Source organism: Boleophthalmus pectinirostris, unplaced genomic scaffold (assembly GCF_026225935.1).
Source record: "Boleophthalmus pectinirostris isolate CB_2022bp ecotype Guang Dong unplaced genomic scaffold, ASM2622593v1 HiC_scaffold_10, whole genome shotgun sequence".
NCBI lineage: Eukaryota > Metazoa > Chordata > Actinopteri > Gobiiformes > Gobiidae > Boleophthalmus > Boleophthalmus pectinirostris.
This window is the reverse complement of record NW_026570971.1, coordinates 35274292-35299712: the sequence shown is the minus strand read 5'-3', so window position 1 is coordinate 35299712 and position 25421 is coordinate 35274292. Positions and strand designations below refer to the sequence as shown.

At 39.3% G+C, this 25421-nt stretch overlaps 2 protein-coding genes across 2 annotated transcripts; one reads left to right on the top strand and one right to left on the bottom strand.

Moving 5' to 3' along the window:
• Positions 1 to 2323: 2323 nt before the first annotated feature.
• Positions 2324 to 15794, bottom strand: zbtb24 (zinc finger and BTB domain containing 24). The gene is made up of 8 exons (XM_020924578.2): positions 15768 to 15794; positions 13798 to 14435; positions 11237 to 11348; positions 10988 to 11155; positions 8524 to 8607; positions 8363 to 8446; positions 6169 to 6250; positions 2324 to 3331 (listed from the first exon to the last, which is right to left on the bottom strand). The coding sequence occupies exons 1-8, from the start codon at positions 15781 to 15783 to the stop codon at positions 2692 to 2694; spliced, it is 1824 nt and encodes a 607-aa protein (XP_020780237.1). The 5' UTR covers positions 15784 to 15794; the 3' UTR covers positions 2324 to 2691.
• Positions 15795 to 17062: 1268 nt separating this feature from the next.
• Positions 17063 to 23295, top strand: LOC110159981 (D-aspartate oxidase-like). The gene is made up of 5 exons (XM_055159698.1): positions 17063 to 17170; positions 19910 to 20092; positions 20856 to 20964; positions 21250 to 21426; positions 22649 to 23295. The coding sequence occupies exons 2-5, from the start codon at positions 19921 to 19923 to the stop codon at positions 23202 to 23204; spliced, it is 1014 nt and encodes a 337-aa protein (XP_055015673.1). The 5' UTR covers positions 17063 to 17170; positions 19910 to 19920; the 3' UTR covers positions 23205 to 23295.
• The last annotated feature ends 2126 nt before the right edge of the window (positions 23296 to 25421 follow it).

Here is a 25421-nt window from a genome sequence, read left to right as displayed (position 1 = left end):
GGATAAATAAAGTATTTATTTATGCATCTATCTCTGTATCATAATAACTGAATCAAATGTAATAATATAACAACCAAAAATCCACTGTTCTGGGATTAGTAACAATATATCGTCGTCAGCTCAGACTGATTCTGATTCAGATTCTCAGATCTGAAATGATGTTTTCTGATGCAGGATCTGCAGCCTGCATGTCTCCATGTTCCACAGTATAGCATTAAACATCTATTCAGTATTTGTTCAAATATAGACGTTTTATTACAAAAAACACCTTGAAAACATGTTGTGAGTGAGCCTACCTCTCCACAGATCTGGCCAGTAACTTGCTTGATCATGCCACCTGTCTCTCTCCATGGAGTTAGAAGTTTAATGTCACACTGTTTGACCTGTGACTGTGACAGACCCGAGCAGCCTGAGCAGAGACGACAGCAGCGTCATCACGAGGAGAAACATACAAAACAAAGAATGACCAGAGGGGGGCAGTAGAGAGGGACTACAAGTCACTTTTCTGGTGAATCTTTTCTGGTGAAGAGTACACCACTTTTTTTTTCTTTAAAGAAATGTTATTGCTTTGCTTCAGCCTTTGTTTTATTCGAGGTGATTTTATTGTTACAGTTGTACTTTTAACATGCATTCTTGTGTGAGTGCACCCACCTCTCCACAGAACTGATCTGTACCATGGCCTGCTTGTCTCCATGGAGATAGTTAAGTTTAATACTGTACTGTGAAACATTCAAGCCTGAGCAGTTAAGTACATCTAAATGGAACCTAATATTAATAAATGTACCGGCCATAAATTCACAAAGCAGCTACGATGTTTGAACTTGGAGCAGGAATGAATGAAAAAAACTCCCAAAATCGTCCCTTTCGGTGAGAGAGAGTATCCTGCTCTGGCTCCAGTTTGTTGGTGATGAGGTAATGCTGCTCAGTCCGTGTCAGTGATGTCATATTAGATTAAAGGAGCCAGTTTATGACCCTGAAATAAAAAATGCATGAATCAAGAGCTATCAGATATACTTCAATTTAGACCAATGAATCTCAAACCTCTAAGAAAATTCACTTTTACCAGAAACATCCATAGTAATGTTGGAAAGCTAAAGATATAGACTTACATTTATTCTTGACACCACACACTTTTTAAATTCATGAATTATATATTTCGTTGTTATTCAACCAAATATTGTGTTTTTCTTTTTTCTGTATATCCCAGTTGGAGGATTTAAAAGTATACACCAGGAGCAAAAGTGAATATTTGTAGTTCATTTATTTGGACTACACTGGTGTGTGACTGTAAGATTCTTATAACTTTGCGGTGTAACAGAGTGGGTAATAGAGAAAAAAGAAGAAATATTACAATGAAACGATGAAACGTGACTTTTGGTGGCAGAGTTTTAACAAAGTGCTGGAGGCAGATCCACCTGACACCAGAGTAACTCTACACCTCAATTATGCCTTAACTAATATCTCCTAGGTCCTACCTCCTATCTCCTTTGTTCTTGTTTATTCAGTGGTAAATCCCAGGAGGTTACACATTAAAATGAGAAAATAACTATAGTTTTTTAAACAGTATGACTGTCATAGTTATAATTGCTGGGAAAACAGAGCATACCTGAATGAAAGACATTTGTTCAGTTAAATGACATATAGTTAAAGGTGCATTGTGCAACTTCTCTAGTGGAAGGTCTGCCACCCTTTTGTCACAAGCAGGTGATGCAACAAGACCAGGTTACTTGTAAGATCTGTGAAGAGGAACAGTAAGAAGGCATTTTAGAGCATTTAAAACCAACTGAAACCATGTATTGAATTCAAACTGTGCAAGATGGATGAGGTTAATGTCATAGTGGAACGTTTCAGGCAAAGCAATAACTTCTCCAAGTGCTGGACCATCCACAAGAAAAAAAAAAAGTTTAATCTTATATAAAATAATAATTGTGTGTGTGTTTCTGTGTTGGTTGTTGGTCTGTTTAATTGTGTTGTTGTGCATCAGTGGGTCTGTGTGTGGAGCACCTGACACAGGTGTAGAGTGTCTCCATGAGTCATACACGCTCCAGGACATGTGAGGGAGGGGCTACGGAGGAGAGGAGGGGACGAGGAGGGGAGAGGAAGAGGAGGAAAGGAGAGTAGCACTGCCACTGATATTTTATGTTAACATTCACTAACTCGTCGAGAGTTGATACAGTGACTCAATAATGATTTTTGGGATTTGGCAACATGGAAATGTGAACAGTCCTTATCTAAACTGTAATTAAATCTTTATTTTATTGTATTTATGTGTCAATGCAACATGTGAAAAAACAATAGAACAGAACAAAATGTGACACTCAGTGATGATTTAAAAAACATCAGAAATAAACAAGGTCTAAACCAGAACTAAACCAGGTCTAAACCAGGTCTAAACAAGGTCTAAACCAGAACTAAATCAGGTCTAAACCATGTCTAAACCAGGTCTAAACCAGAACTAAACCAGGTCTAAACCAGGTCTAAACCAGGTCTAAACCAGGTCCAAACCAGGTCTAAACCAGGTCTAAACAAGGTCTAAATCAGGTCTAAACAAGGTCTAAATCAGGTCTAAACAAGGTCTAAATCAGGTCTAAACAAGATCTAAACTAGGACTAAACCAGGTCTAAACCAGAACTAAACCAGAACTAAACCAGGTCTAAATCAGATCTATCCCAGGTGTGTCCCGTGCCTGTGTCACTGGTCCGGGGGCAGTCCTGTGGTGTAGAGGTAGGACACAGTTCCTGCTTGGATCTGAAAGGTCTGTCCCTGGATGTGGTTGGCCGAGAGCTGCTGGTTGGTCTGGCTGATGGAGATGGCCTGTCCACTGTGGCTGCTGATGTGAATGCTCTGGCCTGGGTCCTCTGCTCCCGCCGCTAAGCCCGGAACGCTGGGGAGAACCTGCAGCTGCTCCATGGCCTCTTTACTCAGCGTGATCACATGCATCTGCTCTGACTGCTCCATGTTCTGATCACTCTGAGACACCACAGCCAGGTTGGGTAAGTTCTGAGTGAGCAGTGTTATACTCTGATCCTGCCCTTGCACAAAATTAAGATTATCTGAGCTCACGACCAGCTGGATCTCCTCTCCTCCGCTGGGATACGGCTGCAGCTCCAGTATATTTTCGTTGGCTTGGTCCTGGGTCGCAGATGACGATGGGGGTTCTTTGTTGTGAGTTTTGGCGTGGCTCTTCAGGTTGTCCAGACGAGTGAAAGATAAGTTACAAGAGGAACAGCTGAAAGGTTTTTTGCCCGAGTGAGAGCTCACGTGACGTCTGCGAGCGCTGGGGTCTGAGAAGGACTTCTGACAGATGTGGCATTCGTATGGTTTTTCCCCTCTGAAAATACAACAACAAAGAGAAAAGAGCATTAGTAAACAAGGGCTACAGCTCTTCTGATTTATACAAAAGTTCATTTATTATGTAACGTATTTTTCGGACTATAAGGCACACTTAAAATCCTTATGCATTTATTCTGGTTGTGTTTACTGACCTTGAACCGATTTTATGTGGTACATGGCGCTCAAAAATCTGTCAGAATGCTTTAGCATGACTTTGGTAAACTACGAAGTCGCACCACTGGATGGATTGTCAGAGCATTATGGCGACCGTAGTCAGGAGCTTTGCGGAGTAATACACATTCACCAAGACAGGAAGGCAACGCCGGGCGAATTACACCACAATCTGTCAAATGGATCGTGGACGCCTGGATCAGTCTCAAGTGTCGTCCGTTTGTTTTGCTTAATGCATCTTATAATCCGGTGAAATTTATGTATGAAAACAGACGAGAGAATTCATTATTACCTGGTCCCTGAAGGGTTGACCAGGTTTTGTATTCACTCTGTGTGTATGTGTCTGTCCACCCACAATAATTCTACCATTTATGCACCGATCGTCACCAAATTTGGTACGTGGGTCAAGCCCTCGTGCCCGATGCCGCAAAATAAGTTTGGTGATGATCCAAGGTCATCTGAGGTCACACGGGTCAATTGAAAGGTCAAGCCATTATAAAGGATCAGCAATTTCTGCAACTTCTGAACCATCTGTGGCCTAAAATATTCACCCAATCGTCACACAGGTTGGCACACACATAACCAGGGTGCACTGGATGTTACAGGTTGAAACCGGTCAAGGTCACTTGACGGTCACCAAGGTCAAATATGAGTTTTTGGTCATAACCCCATGACGGATGGAGCTTGAGCAACGGGAGTGTCTCAAAATCTCAGAAAAAATATGATCTATTTATAATTCTATGCATTTGTATAATCAAATATTCATAGTTTTCGAGATAATCACTAATTATAACATTTCCTTTCTCTTTCAGTGTAGCCGTTAAAATTCTAATTGGAACAAAAATAATTTCCATTTCTTGTTTTTCTGGTGATACACAACACACTGATCTACAGTCACACAACTAACACACACACAACTCATGAAGAATGACATTTTGGTTCCACACTAGTAAACACAGACATTCTCATGTGTGACCAACATCACACACATGTTCATGGGCCTGTACACATACACACATTGTATTGTGGCGATAATGATCATGTGATATGGGCTGGACTCCTCATAAACTGTTTCTGTGCTGATGAACTGACCCACCGACGCCTCATAGGGACCAGGTTGATATCTCTGACTGAGCTTGTTGATAATGCGTTTTATAATCTGGTGCGCCTTATAGTCCGAAAAATATGGTAACCTGTAGGAGAGTTCCTTTATTTTGTTAAAGGAATGTTTAAACTGTCAAAAATATTTTGCAGGGGCATCAATTGACTAGGGTTGGGTAACATTAAGAAGTTGCCAAAATGATACATTCCTCGATACACGGGCCATGATACAATACATATCTCGATACAGTGCACTTTCGGTTCGATACGATATACTTCAAATCTATTCAATACAGTTCAATAAAAAAATAAATCCTAAATCATGGCTGTGATACTAAAAGTCTCTGTTAAATCACTTCTTGTGCAAAGTTCATATGAAACACGAACATTTTATTCATCAAAACGTCAAATGTGTCACATAAATAAGTTTCCCTCATCTAAACAAACAACAAAACTGTAGCTGTAACAAAATACTTTAGTAAAATATACCAAAAATACTCTTGGCGATATATCGATAGAGCAACCCACGATATACTGATAAAAGATATGATATTTCGATATTTCAATATTTTTGCACACCTCAAAATTTACCCTAAATTTTTGAAAAGATTTTGCATATTACTGATAGATAATATTGCATATACTGGTAGAATATTAAGATGAAATACAGGCCATATTTACAAAACTTATAGATGCATTTTGTGGAGGGTCTGTCAAATGCTTTTCTCCATGCAGATGTTATTTCGTTGTCTGGAATGTTCCACAGTATAGCATTAAACCTTTCAATCTTCACAGAGACCAAACTGGACCAAGTTACAGGTCAGATCTGTGGAGAGGCAACCCCGTTCACAGCCAGACTGTCTGTTTTTCTAGGTATTTTTGAGCTCTTAAACCACCTGTAATTGAATAAATATAAGGCAGAGCTGTTTAATGTCACACTGCGGAACATTAGAGGTAGAGCAATGACATCTCCATAGAAACAAGTAGGTGATGGACCCCAAACAAAAAAGTTACACAATGCAAGTTTAAGGTGTAAATTGTCTCTTGTGTATTGATGACAGACAGAACAATAATAAGAAAGACTGTGGGTATTTAGAAAACTTTAAATCTTGAAAATAATCAATAATCAGATCATATTTTTATGATATATTTTTTGCAAATCATCAGAAATTTTTACAAAAATGAATGGCCCTAATGATTCTTTTCCATGTTTTTATGCAAAACAGCCCCAGTTCAGATATATTATTTAAGTAGCTCTTGAGGTCAAAATAAGTCTGCTGCTTCTATTATTATTATTAATCCAGGATTCAGGAAGTCCTCAGTTAGCATGCTTGTTGTTGTTAGCATTATCTGCTCTGGTCTCTGAAAGTTGGTGAATAATTATGCTGCTCTGGATGCATAAGGTAAGAAAGGAATAACTTCAGAACACTGCAAACTGTTTCAGATGAACTAGTTGTGTTTTTCAAGTTTAAAAAATGAAAAATCAGGTAGAAAATCTTTAGACTTAAACCCAGACATCAGGAGAAGAAACTCTGCACATGAGGCTGGTACATCAGTCCTTACTTGTGGATCCTGATGTGAGTTTGCAGAGTGGATTTGGTGGTGAAGCATTTCCCGCAGATTTCACAGGTGAACGGCTTCTCTCCTAAAGTCACAGATAAAAAGGGACAGTTAGTTTTGCCTCAGTAAATCCATCTGAACTAGTAAAGAATGTCAAAACCAAATAAATATTATAAATTCAAATCATCTTATAGGTGCATTGTGTCTTCTGTAAAGCTTTATGTGCTCGATGTAAACAGCAGTCCGCCTCACGAGCACACAGCTTTTGGAACTGTTACATTATACATTACATTATACTGGAAAAGCATATTTGATATTTTGCCCAGAATTCTTTAAAAAAATCATTAAAGCCAGATCCAATACTTGCTCTCTTTGGAGTGAAGTCGGCAGCTGTTCAACTATCGAACCCTCAAATCAGTATGGTACATTTTATGACACTTTCAGCACGCAAAACTGGAAACAAAAACAGCCCCATCTTGATCGATCTTAATGAAAGACGTTATGAAACATTTACAATTAGAAAAAATAAAATACTTACTCAAGGAAAAGCTCAGAATATTTTTTTCTACTTGGCAACCATTTATAGATTTCTACAACTTTACAAATGTGTAAAAACTGAGCTGAAAAAGATATTATGATGAATCCACTTGTTGTTTACTCTTTTTGTTTGTTTGTCTGGTTTTGTTTTATTTTATTGGAGTGTCTATTTGCACCCTGGGTGTTAATAGTTCAATGGACAGGATTGTTCTATTTACACCCATCTCAAGAAAAAAGGGAATGGTGACGTGTCTGCTTATGTCGTTTCCTGTGAAAAGTGCGGGAAGCTGGATTTGCTCCCGTACGGCGCATGGACCATGGCTCTTCCCGTGCGCCTCTAAACCGGAACTAAAACCAGCACTAAAACCAGGACTAAACTAGAACTAAAACCAGTTCTAAACCAGGACTAAAACAGGATTTAACCGGGATTAAACCATTAGGACAGACAGTGATTGACTGATGATTCCGCATCATTAAAAAAAAAAAAACATCAAATATGACTGATTTTCACTGGGCTGGTGCCCTATGTTTGTACTGACAGTGAGTTTTTTTTTTATTTTTTATAAATAACCTGGGTGTAAATAGCATTTTTTGTCTAGGAACACCTGGGTGCCCTTCTACGTGCCACAGTAAATACACCTGGGTGTAAAAAGCAACAACAGCGATTTGCCTTATGTGTGAATAACAATGTTAGACATTTACACCCAGGGTGCAAATAACATCTGCCTTATTACCTCCGCCAAGGAGGTTATGTTTTTGCCGGCGTTTGTCTGTTTGTTTGTTTGTTTGTTTGTCTGTTAGCAACATAACTCAAAAAGTTATGGATCGATTTTGATGAAATTTTCAGGATTTGTGGGAAATGTGAAAAGGAAGAACTGATTTCATTTTGGGGGTGATCCGGAAGAAATCCTGGATTCTGGATCACTTTGAAATTTTAGTGAACATTGTGGTAAATGGGGCCAAAGATTTTGTTTCTCAATATCTCGGTTAATTATTGACCAAACCCCATGAAATTTGACTCAGGGATGGACAATGGGATCCTCTTTCATATTCCAAAGGCTGATCTGGATCTGATCCAGAAGACTGATTTTATCGCAATTTATATAAAAAATGGGGGTAGTCCTTGGCGGAGGTCTGCGCTCTCTGACTGCTTTTCTAGTTTTATTTTATAATCTCTGTTATTGGTGGATTGTGTAACTTTTCTGGTGGAGGGCTCATCAAATGCTTTTCTTTGCATTGATGTTATTGCTTTGTCTAGAATGTTTCACAGTATGGCATTACAGCTTTCTATCTTCATGAAGGCCAAACCAGACCAAGTTACAGGTCAGATCTGTGCAGAGGCGACCCCGCTCACAGTCACAATGTCGCTTTTTCTAAGTATTTTATTTTTCCTCAAATTTAATACATGTAAATTAGAGCTGTTTAATGTCACACTGTGGAACATTCCAGTCAGAGCAGTGACATCTCCATAGAAACAAGCAGGTGATGGACATTCAACCAAAAAGTTACACAATGCACCTTTAAAACTCCACTATGTAACATTTCAGCTAGAATAGACAAATAAAGAGCGTAATGAAATGTTTTTATTTTAGTATTGTTATGTTTTGGGGCTTTAATTCATATTTATTTACTAAGTGTTCAATAGAAAGTGTTTTTTTACCTGTGTGAGTCCTGAGATGTTTCTTGAGCTGAGCCGTGTCCAGAAACTTGTGGTGACACTCAGCACATTCAGGTAAAGACTTATCTAAAAGAAATGAATGAAAACCTGAGTTGGACATGATTTGACTTCGTGACTTGGATGAAACATGAGGCGCTTCAGACCTGTGTGGACTCTGTAGTGACTTTTGAGCTGACGTTTCTGAGTGAAGGTCCGATCGCACTTATCACAGCTGAAAGACTTGTTATCTACAAAATAAAAGTATATTGTTTTACTTCAAATGTACAATATTACTCAGACGAATGAACACAGACGCTGAAAATGAGCATAAGTGTGAAATTCTAGACATTTAACTTAAACAAACAAATTACCTTTATAGTTTAAATGCAGTAAAAATCTAACACAAAGATACAGCCCTCCTATTGGTCAGCCTCTGTCCTGCTCTGAGTGAGTGACAGGTGGATTTAACCAATCACAGTAAAGTGTGAACTCTCTGAAGAAGCAGATGGATTGCGTTACCTCTTAAACGCAAAACAATTAAAGGGTCCACAGTCACTATTTTCTGATCTGTTCTAATGTCGTTTCCTCATCAAAAACATAGTTGGAGTTGTGTTTTGTTTCATTCACATGTTTAACACACAAACCTGCACAATTTAGGCTGAGTTCTTCTCAAATAGAAAACATTCTGTTCCAACGTGTGATGTCAGATGGTAATACAGGAAGTGCTCCACTGTGTTTTTAAACTCCATACACCTTCACTAGAATCATTTGGATGATTTCAGACTGGAACTGGCAATCTCTACCTAACTAATGGTAAAAAGAATGTTAACTTGAAAACCATGACTTAATGACATCACAAAGTGGAACAGAGCACTACTATTACTACTACTACTACTACTACTACCTATCTACGACTATACTATCTAAAATGGGAGCAAACAAAGAGAGCAAAAAACAAGACAACAGAGAATCAGAAGCCAGGAGAAAGGATATAACTATTCCTTACATGGCTGGTGTTTCTGAAAAACTACAGAGGATTTTCAGACAATATGAAATCCCAGACTATTTCACACCTACAAACACTTTAAGACAGAAACTGGTCCAGTCAAAGGACAAAACACCGAGTCACAAACAAAACAATGTGCTCTACTCCATTCAGTGTAGTGAAGACTGCAGTGAACGCCACACTGGAGAAACAGACACTTCACAACAGGATGAACCAACACAGACGAGAGAGCAACACAGGACCTCAGTCTTCTGTACATCTCCACCTAAAAGGAACCTCAGTCTGCTGTACATCTCCACCTAAAAGGACCTCAGTCTGCTGTACATCTCCACCTAAAAGGACCTCAGTCTGCTGTACATCTCCACCTAAAAGGACCTCAGTCTGCTGTACATCTCCAAATAAAAGGACCTCAGTCTGCTGTACATCTCCAAATAAAAGGACCTCAGTCTGCTGTACATCTCCAAATAAAAGGACCTCAGTCTGCTGTACATCTCCAACTAAAAGGACCTCAGTCTGCTGTACATCTCCAAATAAAAGGACCTCAGTCTGCTGTACATCTCCAAATAAAAGGACCTCAGTCTGCTGTACATCTCCAAATAAAAGCTACAGGCCTCTCCTTTGAGGACAGTGAGGTACAGATCTGACCAGAGAAAAGAACTGGTTTGAGAAGGGAGTTAAAGAAGCTGTTTTTGTTAAGAAAGAGAAATGGAGGCCTCAGACACCATTGATCTCCTATTTATAACTCCATCCTCAAACCGAGATCAAAACAAACAAAGAGAACAACAGGTGTAGTCAGGTCAGGTCCAGAGGTGTGGAAGCTCCATTATGGTCCTGAATGATTCTGCTGATATGACCCAGTGCAGTTCAACAGACCGAGCTAACAAACAGAAACTGTAAACAGGTAGATGTGTTAGTTTCAGAGGAGTTTCAGTGTAGTTAGCTCCACCAGCGTCTGACCACAACTGAAGAAGCAGCTTGGATGAGCTGAGAAACATGTTCAACCACATAAACTTTTGTCCAGATGATAAATTGAAATTTCTCCTTTGTCATGGATTTTACCTGAACGACTGATGGATTCTTCACACACTACAACTACCACTACTTCTACTACTATTATACTATTACTACTACTGCTACTACTACTACTGCTGCTACTGCTGCTGCTACTACTACTACTACACACACTACTACTACTTCTACTGCTACTACTACTACTGCTGTTAATATTACTACTAGTCCTGCTGCTGCTACTACTACTATTACTAATGCTACTGCTACTACTACACACACTACTACTACCACTACTTCTACTTCTACTGCTACTACTACTGCTGCTGCCACTATTACTGCTACTACTGCTACTACTACTACTACTGCTGCTACTACTACTACTGAGATGTAGACAGACTAATAATAAAGTATTAATCAAACATGTGTGAATGAAACAAAACACAACTCCAGGTCTGTTTTTGAGGAGAGAACAACATTAGAACATTGCTTAAAGTTTTTTGCGTAATATAAGACCTTTAAAGTTTGTGAATGAACAGTGAAAATTTAAACTGTGATGTGAAAAGAATGACTTTTGGCCAAATCGACCCCCTCCAGCCCAGCCAGAGTTTTACCTTCATGGAGCTTCATGTGGTCCTGCAGGGAGTTCTTGGTGCACAGAGCTTTGTTACAAACTGAACAGACGAAAGGCCTCTCCCCCGTGTGCGCCCTCTGGTGGACGATCAGGCTGTGTTTCTGAGTGAAGCCGTGGCCACACACTGAACACCTGAAAGGCTTCTCTCCTAACACACAGACACACTTATTCATATTCTCAAACAAGTATTGAACTAAATGTTTTTCTTCAAACACACATCTTGTACTACCTGTGTGTGTCCTCTGGTGAATCTTCAGAAACAAGTGATTTTTAAACACTTTTTCACACTGCTCACATCTGGCTTCTGTGTTTGGATACTTCCTCTTTCTTCCTCTCTTCACCTAAATCAATAAAAGACACAACTTTACTGATGAAAGTGGAGGAATTACATTACAATGGAGCAGTTGCACGCGCCTCCTGGTGGTTTAAAAGTGCAATCACAAGTGAACCTGGGATGCCATTTCCTGTCACATACGAGGATAGAGGACACATCTTTTATGTTTAAGGTTTATTACAAACTGGTTTTAGTTGCAGCATCTCACAACCCAAAGTGTGAAGTTCATTCTGCTTTCTGATTGGATAACTGGCTTGAGAACAAAAACACAAAATGTAAACACACATTTTCCTAACGTTTCTGTGAATAAATCTACATAGTAATTGCTGTCTGTCATTTCAAGACAAAAGAGACAAAAGGCTCGATGCTGATTTTGATAATAAAAATGACAACAGAGTCATTTTGAACATAAAATAATTGTAGTATTATTACATTACCATGTGCTCTATACCAGGGGTGTCAAACTCATTTTGGTCCGGGGGCCATATCCAACCTACTTTGATCCCAAAGGGGCCGGATCAGAAAACTCATGTCATATAAACCCCAAAAATAACAATAAGTTCAAATATTTGTGCAGAGAAACACAAATCTATTACAGAAATCTTTTTTAATTGATGAACTCTTTCTTTTACTAAATATTATAATATTATGAACAACCTGAAACTTTAAGAAAAATGCAATTTCAACACAACATTTTAAAAATAACTTGTATGTAAATAGGAATAAGTCAGTTTTTCTTGGAAAATCCTGCACTCGGCTCCACTTTTCTCATGTTGGACATTTTTCTGATGAGGGTGTCACGGTCAACAGTCAAAACGATCGTCCTTTAAGAGCGTTTGGAAAGAGACAAGTCTTCATTTGTGCTGCTCTGGTGGGAGGGGCCACGTACAGAGACACTGGAGACGCTGCTGTGATAAACACCACAGAAAATTAACAATATTTTAATAGAAAATATAACTAAAATATTTTAGTAGAAAATCAACCGAGGGCCAGATTAAAGGTCTTGGAGGGCCGGATCTGGCCCCCGGGCCTTATGTTTGACACCTGTGCTCTGTACACTCGGTCTAATACAGAACATAACCTATTTACCTGCCAATTTATTTTATTATTGATGTTTGGTCAAATATAGTTTTGATACTGGTTTTCTTATCACATTTTATCTGAGTATTCATACTTTTCCTAATCCTCCTGGGAACACAAATAATGTGAGGTTTAAAGGTCCTATGATACACAAAATGGACTTGTGAGTTTTAAACCGTGTCATAATGTTGTTACCTCCTCAAAAACAGATCTGGATTTGTGTTTTGTTTTAATAACACATGTTTGAGTAACTCTGCCTTAGTCTATTCACGTCTCCAAAGCTCTAAATGCTCTGTTACACCTTGTGATGTCATGAAATTATGAATCTATTCTAGTGAAGGTGCATAGGGTTTAAAGTTTAAGTATGATTTAAGAAAAAATCCTTCATACATTAGAGTGGTGCATCAAAGCATGGTGAAAAATCAAGTTTCACATAACCTCGATTCGAACCCTGCATTAGGTTTTAGCATCCAAAAGATGATTTAGGAAGAACTTTAGAAGAAAAAGGAGATGTTTGAGAGGTTGTTCAAGCTGCATGAAGTTTTGAAGCTCCTGCAGATGATTTGGTTCCTTAAGAAGCTTCACAGTCTGCAAATTCAGTGTGAAGAAAGCACCTGAACAGTTTTGGGCGACATCTTTAGTACTTGAGTGAAGAAATGTTTGTCCTGATATTCTTTACTCCAGTGTGACAGAAGAACAGAAGAAGATGCTTCACAATATGATGGAAAAGGAAAGTTCAGAGGTTCCACCAAAGCAACGTGAAAAAGCCCTTAATCAAACAGATTATGAAGAGAAGATTTTGACTCCACCAGCACCATGATCAGCTCCTGATCTGCCAAAAACATTTTGAACAGTTCCCTGCAGCAAACTGGACTGTATTCAAGATTTGAACTGTAGCAGAACAAAGAATGAAGATCAGAAACAGGATCTACTGCAAGAGTCAAAGACACAGGAGCATCTTTAGTGACAAAACAACAAACACACAGAGGAGCTGGACTTTCAAGTCATTTTTATGGACTTCATGGACTTTCTAAGCAAATTTTATGATCTTTATAAGTCATGTTTAAATATTTTGTGTTTGCAGAATAAAATGACAATTATTCAAATACTCCTTATTTATTTGGTTCTATGTTAGAGTTTAGGCTATAGAGCAATTGTCTTGAGCTCCTCTAAATATGAATTAATTTGTATAAAATTTGGACCCAAATATTTTGGTCAGATATGGAACCAAATGCAGGGTTCTAATCTAGAGAATCTAAAAAAATTAAATTAAATTTGGACCACCCTAACATACATATAAAAGAATAAGGATATTTAGAAGGAATTATAATTTGAACAGAAATAGATTTTTAAAAATCTGTAAAAAACTAAATTACCTTCTCGTGTTTTTTAGTTTCTTCTTGTCCCAATGTGTAGAATTTGTATTTTAGAGGCAATTTTATCTGACGTTTACTTTGTTGCTCACTTGCATCACCACAACTTTGTCCAAGTTTATTTGAAGATTCCCCATCACACCTGTCCTCCTCAAAGCTCTCTTCTGGCTCTTCGTTCATCTCATTTCGCTGGACGTTTTTTCTCGGTCTTCCTCTTTTACGAGGCGTTAATTTTACAGTGATTTGTCCATTTTGACTTTTGCTCACAGCTTCTGCCAGCTTGTCTGTCAACCCTTTAACTTCTAATCTTGTAGCTGCTACCAGTAGCTGCTCTGTATGTTTTTCTTCAATAGAAATGTGTCCAGTGTAAATAAAATCGATCACAAATGAGAACATATCTGCAGCCATGTCGTCCATTCTGAGTGGAGTGTGGCTGCTTTGTGGCTGTGAGGTGAACAGGTGGTAGAAATAGTCACTGGTTGCAGCGAGGATGGTTTTATGGGCTTTGAAACGTCTGTCCTCCACCTGGATCTCCACGTCACACAGGAGACCACTGGCTCGGAGATGTTCAAATTTCTTTAAAATGTTTTGTTTGTGATTTTCTGAGTGAAGAGGAAGCATCGTGTCGTCACGGTTGAGTCCTGACAACAAAAAAAAAAAAAAAAAAAAAAGGAATTATACACGTGTACAGGTAAACTCAGGTAACAGGATGGAAGAATAAGAAAAGTAAAACAAGAATTGAAAAAGAACTACTACTACTACTACTACTACTACTACTACTACTACTCTACTACTACTACTACTACTAATAATAATAATAATGCTACAACTACTACTACTACTAATACTAATACTGCTGCTACAACTTCTACTACTACTAATACTGTTGCTACAACTTCTACTACTACTAATACTGTTGCTACAACTTCTACTACTACTACTACTACTACTACTAATAATAATGCTGCTACAACTACTACTACTACTACTACTAATAATGCTGCTACAACTACTACTACTACTACTACTACTACTAATATAATGCTGCTACAAACTACTACTACTACTACTACTAATAATAATGCTGCTACAACTACTACTACTACTACTAATAATAATGCTGCTACAACTACTACTACTACTACTAATACTGCTGCTACAACTACTACTACCACTGCTGCTACTACGACTACTACGACGACTACTTCTACTACTACTGCTACTGCTTCTACTACTGTTACTACTAATGCTGCTACTACTACTACTACTACTACTACTACTACTACTACTACTACTACTACTACTACTACTAAATATATTAATATAAAGTTGCGCTATTATTCTAGTGAGGGTGAGCCACCTGCTTCTGGAAATGCTGATGCACAAATAACAATAAAAGTATTTATTTAGTATTTATTCCATTATATTGGCCCCAAATACCCTGAAAAATATACCTTTCTCAGTCACCATGGAGATAAATCAGTTTAATGTCATACTGTGGGACATCTTAACATCTCCACGAGGACGAGCAGGTGGTGGACCCTCTACCACAGAAGTTTGACTACTACATAATTCCCCTTTAAATTGACTTTCATTCATTGTTTTTCATTCATTGTTACATTTATTAAAGTAAAATCTAGACATTTAACTAACTTAATAGTTTTGCATAAGTAACCGTAACACTTTTTCCTCTTTTAATGAATCTACTAATTATTATTATTTTTTAACAAAACCTTTTAAAAAGTTGACTAAAAATAAAAGGTCTTTGCAGCTAAAAGCCTTCTGCCTGCACGCCTCTGTTGTGTTAGCAAGCAGGCTAACAACGCATTTCCTTCTAATTAAACGCTTTAAACTCCGAATAATTTTGCATCTTATAGCATCAAATAAAACGATTAAACTAGGCCTTAAAATCAAAGTTTAGAAGCTCGCGTTTTCACGGAGTATTTCAAAGTAGTGAGCTTTTAGGACCTTACCGTGTTCTGTGCACATGAAGAGGGCGCTCACACATATACAACTGTAGATCTCGCATGGACGACCGCCGACTACTGAAGCGAATGCGTCAACAAAGCCGCCATCTTGGTACAGGCGTAACGCTTCTTTAAATGATTGAACATCGATCAGGGACAAGGTGATATCAGTGTTTCCCACAGACCAAGTAGCACTGTGTGACTCTCTGTCTCAAGTCCAAGATTAGTCCTGGTTTAGTCCTGGTTCAGTCTTGGATCAGCTTTGGTTCAGTCCTGGTTTAGTCAAATGAAACAGAAAAAGCACACCCCAAGGTTCTTGTAGAGGGGCACATGCAAAGAACAGTCAAATAAAAGTGAAAAAAAGCATAGCACACTCAGACGGCCAATGTCTAAAAACTTCTTTTAAAATTATTTTGAAATAATGTTTTGGCAAAAAAGCTTTTGTCAGAACTTTAGACAGTGGTCATCTGAGTGTGCTTTTTTTTTTTTTTTTTTTGGCTTAGAGCTGATTTAGTCCTGGTTCAGTCAGTCTGGGTTCAAAACACTTAGTATCATAGGCCTACAAAATAATCCTAAATTTTTTGTTTTCTTATTCCACTCATTCACGCTTTTGTATACAGCTCAAAAGTCCCGCATCTTCGCTCACTGACACTGTGAAAAACTTTACCTTAGACCAGATCTGGTCTTTGTCCAGCTCTCATGCCACGTACGACCCTTTTGGCTGACTCTGACTGGCCCCTTTGAGCTGTTGGGAAAAAAAAACAACATACATATTTTTATATATTTTAACATATTTTATATATTTTATTTATTTTTTACATCATGCAAGGACTAAAGCAGGATTGCTTTTATTTAAGAGGTGTGTTTTATAAATGACATTTTTTGTAAGGCAACCTCACTTTTTCATTGCTTCGTCAGAACATAAACTCTCACCAGTTTGACCAGCTTATTTAGTGCTTTTTTTTTTTTTTAATAAAGAAATTAAATTAATATTATGCAGAATTGAATTAAGCATTTTGGCCTCCACCATATTTTCTGTTTCTCGTGTGGCCCCATGAAATAAAAGAATTGCCCACCCCTGACCATGAAACCCCTGTACCAAGATGGCGCCAAGATGCTGAACGCGAGATCTAGCGTTCTATATCCTTGGCGAGAATTCAGGCGTGTTCTCGCGTGATCGGACGGGATTTCGTGCAGTTCATCTGAAGCCAATTCTTCTAGTGCGTTTAATAAGCTCCAGTTTGGACTTCTGCTGACATTCAAGACGAGAAACACAGACTTTTAAACGTGCATTTTAAACAGGTTCATTGTCCAAATCCTAATCCGGGTAATCTTGGAGTAAAAACGCGATATAATTATGTCTGAGAAGGCTTTTGTTCACAACCTGCTTTAATTCTCTGCAAAGTGAGGTAGGTGAACCTGTGTACTTCATGTCCTTTGCATATTATGTTTCGTGGGGGATATTTTCTCATATTTTTTGCCTTAACTGGCTTCACTTTAGATGAAAAGTTAAGACCTAAATACTTAATATAATACAATAATGCATAGCCCAAATGACAGAACAATCAAAATGTTCAAAGCATGTATTTTCACTGTATTTTAACTAATTAAACTAAAAATCATAAGTTTTCCTTTACAGGTCTCTTTTAACGCCACAATATATAACTTTTTAGCCCCAAAAAATAGACAAAAATAGTTTTGGTTTTTTTTTGTTACACTGAAAAACACGCGTCCTTACTCTGAGTGGGCTTGCATCTCCACAAACCTTTATGTGGCCTGGAGAAGTTCTGCTGCTTGTTTTCATGGCTGTAATATTCTACAGTGTGGCATAAAGTGTGTGTATCTCCATGGAGAATATTTAGAATTCTCTTATTTCCTTGGAATTTTGAAAGTTACACAGTTTCTCAAAGTCAGATGTGTTTCCTGGTAGAGCCAAATATCAGTAAAGGTAAATACAGGTTTAAGGTGAAGCTCCGCTGATAAACTTTTATAACCTACAGAACAGTAGGTTATAAAAGTTTATCTAGCCTCACAGTGAGACATTGTCCTAGTTTGCTCTTTGTACTTTGAAATCATGTGGTTAAAATTCAACGTTTAGGACTAAATTTGCACTATTTAACTTTTTGGTTGAGGGTCCATCACCTGCTTGTTTCTATGGAGATGTCATTGCTCTGCCTGGAATGTTCCACACTGTGACATTAACAGGAGTGTGCAAACATATTGAAATATCGATATATCGTATTGTTTAATGCAGTGTTTCTCAACCTTTTTTGAGCCACGGCACGTTTTTTACGTTGGAAAAATCTTGCGGCACACCACTAACCAAAATGTTACAAAAATGACACTATACAGTATATTTAATTACAATATAATTTCTACATTAATTTCTACTTACTCAGTGTGAGACCTGCGCCTGTTTAGATGAACACAAAGCTGATATCCTGCAGGAATAGAAGAAAGACACACACGAAGCTCTTCATCAACAGCTCTCAGTCTCTCTCTGTTTTTAGTTTTTATAGCAGTTAAGCTTGAAAAGCTCTTCTTCTGGGTCAGAATCTTGTCCAGGGCCCATTTCGGAGTTTGCATTCGTCCGTTTTAAAAACTTTTCCATGACTGTCACCTACGCACATGCGTTACTAATTCTTTTAAAGCAGGGGTGTTCACACTTTTTCAGCACACGAGCTACTTACAAAATGACCAAGTCATAATGATCTACCTAATACAAAACCAAGCAAACTGCACTGAAACACTCTGTGCCACTTTTTTGGACCCTCAACCACAGTTTGAGAACCTCTTCTTTAAGAGAACTTCCTCTGGCACTTTACACAAAACTGTGAAAAAAGTGAAGGGAGATTTTTAAACCTGTTTTTTAAAGTTCCAAACTGGAGTTTCATTCTTTTCTGGTTTTGCAGTGATATTTACCAGCCTCTGCACGTTTACCAAACCAAACGCACATCGTGACAAACACAGATGCATTTGTCACTTTTGTTAGACAAACTTCAGCCAAATGTGGCAGTAGGTCTGTTCTGTAGATCCGCTCTATGCTGTAGACCTGCTTTGTGCCAACACTGGAACACAAATTTAGACTGGTTTTTGCTTCACGTTTGGTCTTGTTCTTCTAATCAGCCGCTCTGTGGGAGGGGCTTGTGTTGGCTGTACGCAGGAAGGAGCGAGAGCGTGAAAAGACGCCCCACACGCTCTGGCACACCTGTACAAGTTTATTGCCAACAGCAGCGGCCATAATGAAATATGATCACACTTGTTGAGTGTCAGACCTCGAGTGAGAGACAAGACCGAGTCCAAACGCGAGTCCGAGTCGAGACACGGCGATCTACCCACACGACCTTGGCGATCGACTGGTAGATCGAGATCAACGTATTGAGCACCACTGATTTAAAGGAACGAGGCAATTAGCTGCCTGTCGCCACCCGGACGAATATTAGATCACTCTGCCAGTCATTATACACTACACTGTACTACAGCACGGACACTCCACAATGACATCATATTTGCAGGTAATAATTAATAAATTTTTATTTTAAAAAAAGTGATATTGGATAATTTCTCACCTGTCACCTGACGATCTCTCACGGCACACTAGTGTGCACACTAGTGTGCACACTGTGCTGCTGCTCTACAATGGATTTCCTTAAAAGGACACAACCTACACAAAGATCACCTTAAAAACATACATGTTTCACATAGTGGTACCTTTAAACATACATAAGATTTCAGTGGTTAAACAACTCAACATGTATTAGTCAAATATATCATTTCAGTATTTGATATATGCATGTGGTACACTCACGATACTGTGTTACTTGATACAGTCTTCAACATTAAACAGCTCTACCTATTCTACCTTTCGAGCTTATTCAAGTACAGGTGGTTTTACAGCTCAAAAATACCTAGAAAAACAGACATTGTGACTGTGAGCGGGGTCGCCTCTCCACAGATCTGACCTATAACTTAGTCTGGTTTGATCTCCATGAAGATAAAAAGGTTTAATGCCATACTGTGAAACATTCAAGACGAAGCATCAACATCTCCATGGACAAAAGCATTTAACAAACCCTCCAAAAGAAAAGTGACGCAGTGCTTCTTTAGGGTTCCAGTTGAATTTCCTGGTTGTTCTGTTGTGTTTTCAGATCGGAGGAGGATGAGTCGTGTGAAGGTGGTCGTGGTCGGAGCTGGAGTGATCGGGTTTACCTCTGCTCTTTGTATCGCAGAGTCGCTCCCAAACGTCGTCGTGACGATCATCGCCGAAAACTTTAGTCCCGACACGACGAGCGATGGAGCAGCCGGGATCCTGTTTGCTGCGCAGTATCCAGGTAACAAAGACGCAACTACACAAGGGTTTTAAAGGTGGAGGGTCTGGCACCTCCTTGTCTCCATGGAGATGTGCCTGGAATGTTCCACAGTATGGACATAAACCTCTGAATATCCTTGGACACGTAAAACACAAATTACGGGTTAGAGTTGTGGAGAGGTGACCCCACTCACAGTAAGAGTGTTTTTTTTTTTGTTTTTTTTTAAAGATTTTTTGTTAACAATTAAAACACCTCTAGCTGAATAAATGCCAGACAGATTCATTTAATGCCACACTGTGGACTATTTAGTATCGTTTAATGGTTTGCATTTTGTAAATCCAAACATGAGTGACTTTATCATGAAAAAGCAGTATTTTTCAGACAATTTGAATAATTCTGGCCAAGAAGAAGTTGTTAATAATCTGTCAAGAGTTTAATCTGTAAATGACCCTGAGGAAAACACTCATCCATCTTAAATATGACACAAAGTCTTGTCCTCACCTCAGGTGGTTTTAAACTTGTGGGTGTGATCTGAAAGTGGTTCGCCCCTGATGCCAGTTATCATTTCAGTGGTTCACTGACACTGGGTGCAGTAAAACAGGTCTTTTTTGTGGCAAAGAAATCAGCAAAACATCTCAGAAATGTCACGCAGTGCACCTTTATAAGAGCATATGTGTGTGTGCATTCTGTGATGTCTCCAGCAGATGCTGCTGTAGAGTCGCCCTAAAGATGAGCCCAAACACCAGTGAACTCCTCTTATGTTGTTTCTGTTCTTGTGTTTCAGAGATCCCAGTGGAGAGGCAGAGGCGCTGGTTTAAACACTCTTTCCATCACCTTCTGGAGGTCGCTCACTCGGCCGACGCCCCACACGCTGGAGTCATGCTCAGCTCTGGGTACGACTCTAAGAATATATACAATATATACTGTCAATATAATATATACAATATATACTGTCATTTTAATATATACAATATATACTGTCATTTTAATATATACAATATATACTGTCATTTTAATATATACAATATATACTGTCATTTTAATATATACAATATATACTGTCATTTTAATATATACAATATATACTGTCAGTCAGAAAACAGGATGAGCTTCAGAGGAGACAAATGAATGAATGCTTGAATAAATAATAAACTGAGTATGTCTCTTTGTTTCTTCAGGTGTCAGATCTTTAAGCAGGTGCCGTCGGTGAAGAGGCCCTTCTGGTCAGACCTGGTGATCGGTTTCAGGGAGATGAGTGTGTCGGAGCTGCAGAGGTTTCCAGAGCACAGCTTTGGGCAGGTCTTCACCACGCTCAAGTGTGAGTGCTCCAGATACCTGCCCTGGATTCAGCACAGGTACACACTTACTCTTATTTTAGAGACTATAGTTAGTATTTTGTAATCCGTAATGTTCCTGTGTTTGAAAGGACACATATAAGAGAGACAGAGAGATACTTTATTGATCCAGAGGGAAATTCAAACTTTGCTGCAACATCATTTCCACTGTGCGTCTCAGTGGCTTTTGTTTCTCAGTCACAGGTTTGAGTTTGACAGGACGACTGGTCAGGGAGGGTCACAGATCTGTGTCTGAGCAGAGGAAGAGACAAAGTGTCCCTCCTCTGTGTCCTGCAGCATCACAGCAGCCTCCAGGGGGCGCCAGGTGAACACAACAGGATGTTGCCATAGCAACAGACAATTTAAAAACGAAATATTATTATAATTTTATTGTTTTATTACTTTATTATTATCTTTTGAAAGAGAAAAAGTCATCAAATATTTGATAAGAGGAAGCTTAAACCCACGAGTTGGTTCAGCTGCGAGGAGAGTGCCGAGTGCCGAGTGCCGAGTGCCGAGTGCCGAGTGCCGTGTGCCGAGTGCCGTGTGCCGTGTGCCGTGTGCCGAGTGCCGGTGCCGTGCCGAGTGCCGCGTGCCGAGTGCCGAGTGCCGAGTGCCGCTCCACACTGATCACTCACGTTCTGCTTCTGGAACTCAGTTTCTCGTTCTTTTTTCCCGTCGACCTCCTGAAAAACAAATATACAGTATATTCACAGTTTGAAAGCTCAGGGCTAATCATCTCTGTGGTAACTAATGTAAACATTAAAAACCACTCAGTTATTAAAGCATTTCACACAGTCTTGTATTTCAGATGAGCTTATTGGGTTTAAAACGAGCGTGTTCTGGATATTTGTTTGTGTGTAGCTGGTGAGCCTCAGCGATGTCTTTGAACTCTTTAATATTTAACATTTTCTAAAAGTCTATGGGGAAAATGAATGGAAAATTTACTTGAGGAACCGGAGCAGGTGATCTCTGAGCTCCACTGGACTTTACATCTTATAATGCCGCCAGTTAAATAAGTTTGTGTTTAACCAATAAAGATTCTGTTGACAGTGCACATTACACACATGTCCAGAGAATGAACAATTATTCATTTCAACCCTAACCCTACATTTGAGAACATGTGTTTACAGCAAATCTTCAGGTTATTACAGATTAATTTAAACGCTTCCAATTACAATTTTGATTCAGTTGTGTTCAATTATGCATCATTATATAAAAATATCGAATTCTCTTGTTCCAGATTTGTAAAAGCTGGCGGTGTGGTGGAGCAGAGGCGTGTGTCCAGTCTGGAGGAACTCTGTGGTTTTGATCTGATCGTGAACTGCTCCGGACTCGGCTCCAGAACTTTAGCCCAAGACAGTACTGTTTATCCCGTCAGAGGACAGGTCCTTAAAGTATCCGCTCCCTGGATACAACACTTTATCCGAGACGGCGATGGAAAAACCTACATTTACCCAGGCATTGAAGGCGTCACACTGGGCGGAACCAGGCAGGAGCAGGACTGGAGGCTGGAAGTAGATGAACAGGATACTACAGGGATTTTAGAAAGATGCAAAAAACTAGAACCATCACTGGAAAATGCCAAAGTTCAGAGTAAATGGGTGGGGTTAAGACCGAGCAGGAAGTGTCCAAGAGTAGAGAGAGAAGTGGTGCAAATGAAAGGTAAAAAGATGAGTGTAGTTCATAATTATGGGCACGGGGGGTGGGGGGTGACGGTGGCCTGGGGCTGTGCTGTGGACACACTCGGTTTGGTCAAACAGAGTTTACAAGAAATATCTCCAATGGCCAAACTGTGAGGAAAACTCTTACATACGATACAGAGCAGCTGTTCCTTCACTAAATAGAATGTAACAGGGATGTATTTAATAACAGATAAAACTGCCGGCACCAAAACTCATAGCAAAAACTATCATCAGATTTGTAAGAATAATAGCACTAAAACAGAGGTCTTCAACAGGGAGGTGGTGACACCCAGGGGGGTGCAGAGGTACTGCAGGGGGTCACGACATCTTTGGTTTCTTCATTTTTGAAGGATGAGGATGAACTGGTTTTCAGTGGATTCTGTCTGTGCACTCCTTCATCATGTCTGTCTCTCTCTCTTCATTCCCTTTTTTTTATGCACAGTGGAACTTTAGCTCCGCATGTACTGAGCATCAGGAAGAGGTCAGGGAACTTCATTCCCCACCCGCTTTAACCAGACGCCACACTCCACAGCCTCGTCCTCTCTGTCCACGGAGCCACCAGGAGAGGAGGAGGAGGAGGAGGAGAACAGGAGAGGAGGACGAGTGAACAGAAGAGAAGAGCAGAGGGGGAGTCGTGTCTTTCCTCGCGCTCCTCAGATCAGAATGACCAGAAAAGTTCCGTGTCCCAAATCAAACTGTGTGTGTGAGCGTTGTGGCTCGTCTCTCGTTTAATCAGATCATTTAAAAAAGTCACACTTGGAGCTCATTTTCCGTGATGTTGTTGCTCCGTTGCTCTGTTCTTCTCAGTGTCACCGCGAGCACAAAGTGCAGCTTAAACTTCAGGCTTGAGTGGCTTTGGTCAGATTCAGGTTTATTTCTGTCATGGAACAAGTTGAAGCTTAAACTGGAGATGGAGTTAGTTTGAGCTCAGAATTTCAGGATAAACCTGGACTTGTTAAGCGACTTCGACAGAACACCCTCCTAGTGAATGTACAATAACAGAGCAGCTGTTTATACATGACACTAGGCTCAATTTAATATAAAACACAACTGTATGTCATATACAGACAGGAACAAAATGATTAGTACTCCTCTGGTAATGAAAGAAAAATCAATGACTGAAAAAACAAGTAACTAAGACAAAGCAATAATAAATTAAAAACTATTGAAAAATAACCAGTGAAAATCAGCCACTGTTTTTGAATTGTTGTTCAACAGAATTATTTAAAAAAACAAACTAATGAAACTGACCTGGACAAATATGATGGTACCTCTAAAAAGGATTGTAAATAACTGAACAATGTTAAACTTGGGTGTGTTTCTAATCTGCATCACAGGTTCTTCAAACTTGTCCTCAGTCAGTTTGTCTGTTTAAAGTGGGACATGTGTCATTGTGTTTGGAGACATGATGGACACAACACTGAACATGGACCAGAGAAAGAGAAGAAGAGAACTGTGTCAGGAGACTAGAAAGAAAATAATAGACAAACAGGATAAAGATAAAGACAATAAGACCATCTCCAAGCAGCTTGATGTTCCTGTGATTACAGTTACACATGTTCTTCACAAGTTTAAGATCCACAGGACTGAAGCCAACCTCCCTGGACGCGGCTGCAAGAGGAAAAGTTTATGACAAATTGAAGAGATGGATATGAATGGAACCAAAAAGCCCAGAACAACCTCCAAACAAATTAAATGTGAACTTGAAGGTCAAAGTACATCAGTGTCAGATCACACCATCCATCAGTGTTTGAACCAAAGTGGACTTCATGTGAGGACACCACTGCTGAGAGAAAATCATAAAAAAGTGAGACTGGAATTTGCCACAATGCATACTGACAAACCACAAAGCTTCTGGGAGGATGTTCTTTGGACAGATGAGACAAAACTGGAGCTCTTTGGCAACACACATCAGCTCTATGTTCACAGACGCAAAAATGAAGCAGCCCAAGAAAAGAACACTGTCCCCACTGTGAAACACGGAGGAGGTTTGGTTTTGTTTTGGGGCTGTTTTGCTGCATCTGCCACAGGGCATCTTGAATCTGTACAAGGTACAACGAAATCTCAAAACTATCAAGGTGTTTTGGACTGAAATGTGTTGACTAGTGTCAGAAAGCTTGGTCTCGGTTGTAAGTCATGGGTCTTCAGAAAGGCTAATGACCCAAAACACACAGCTAAAAACACCCAACAATGGCTAAGAACAAAACATTGGACTGTTCTGGAGTGTTCTTCTGTTCTGGAGTGTTCTTCTGTTCTGGAGTGTTCTTCTGTGAGCCCAGATCTCAATCCTGCTGAAACATGCGTCTGGAGAAGGAACCCTTCAATCCTGAG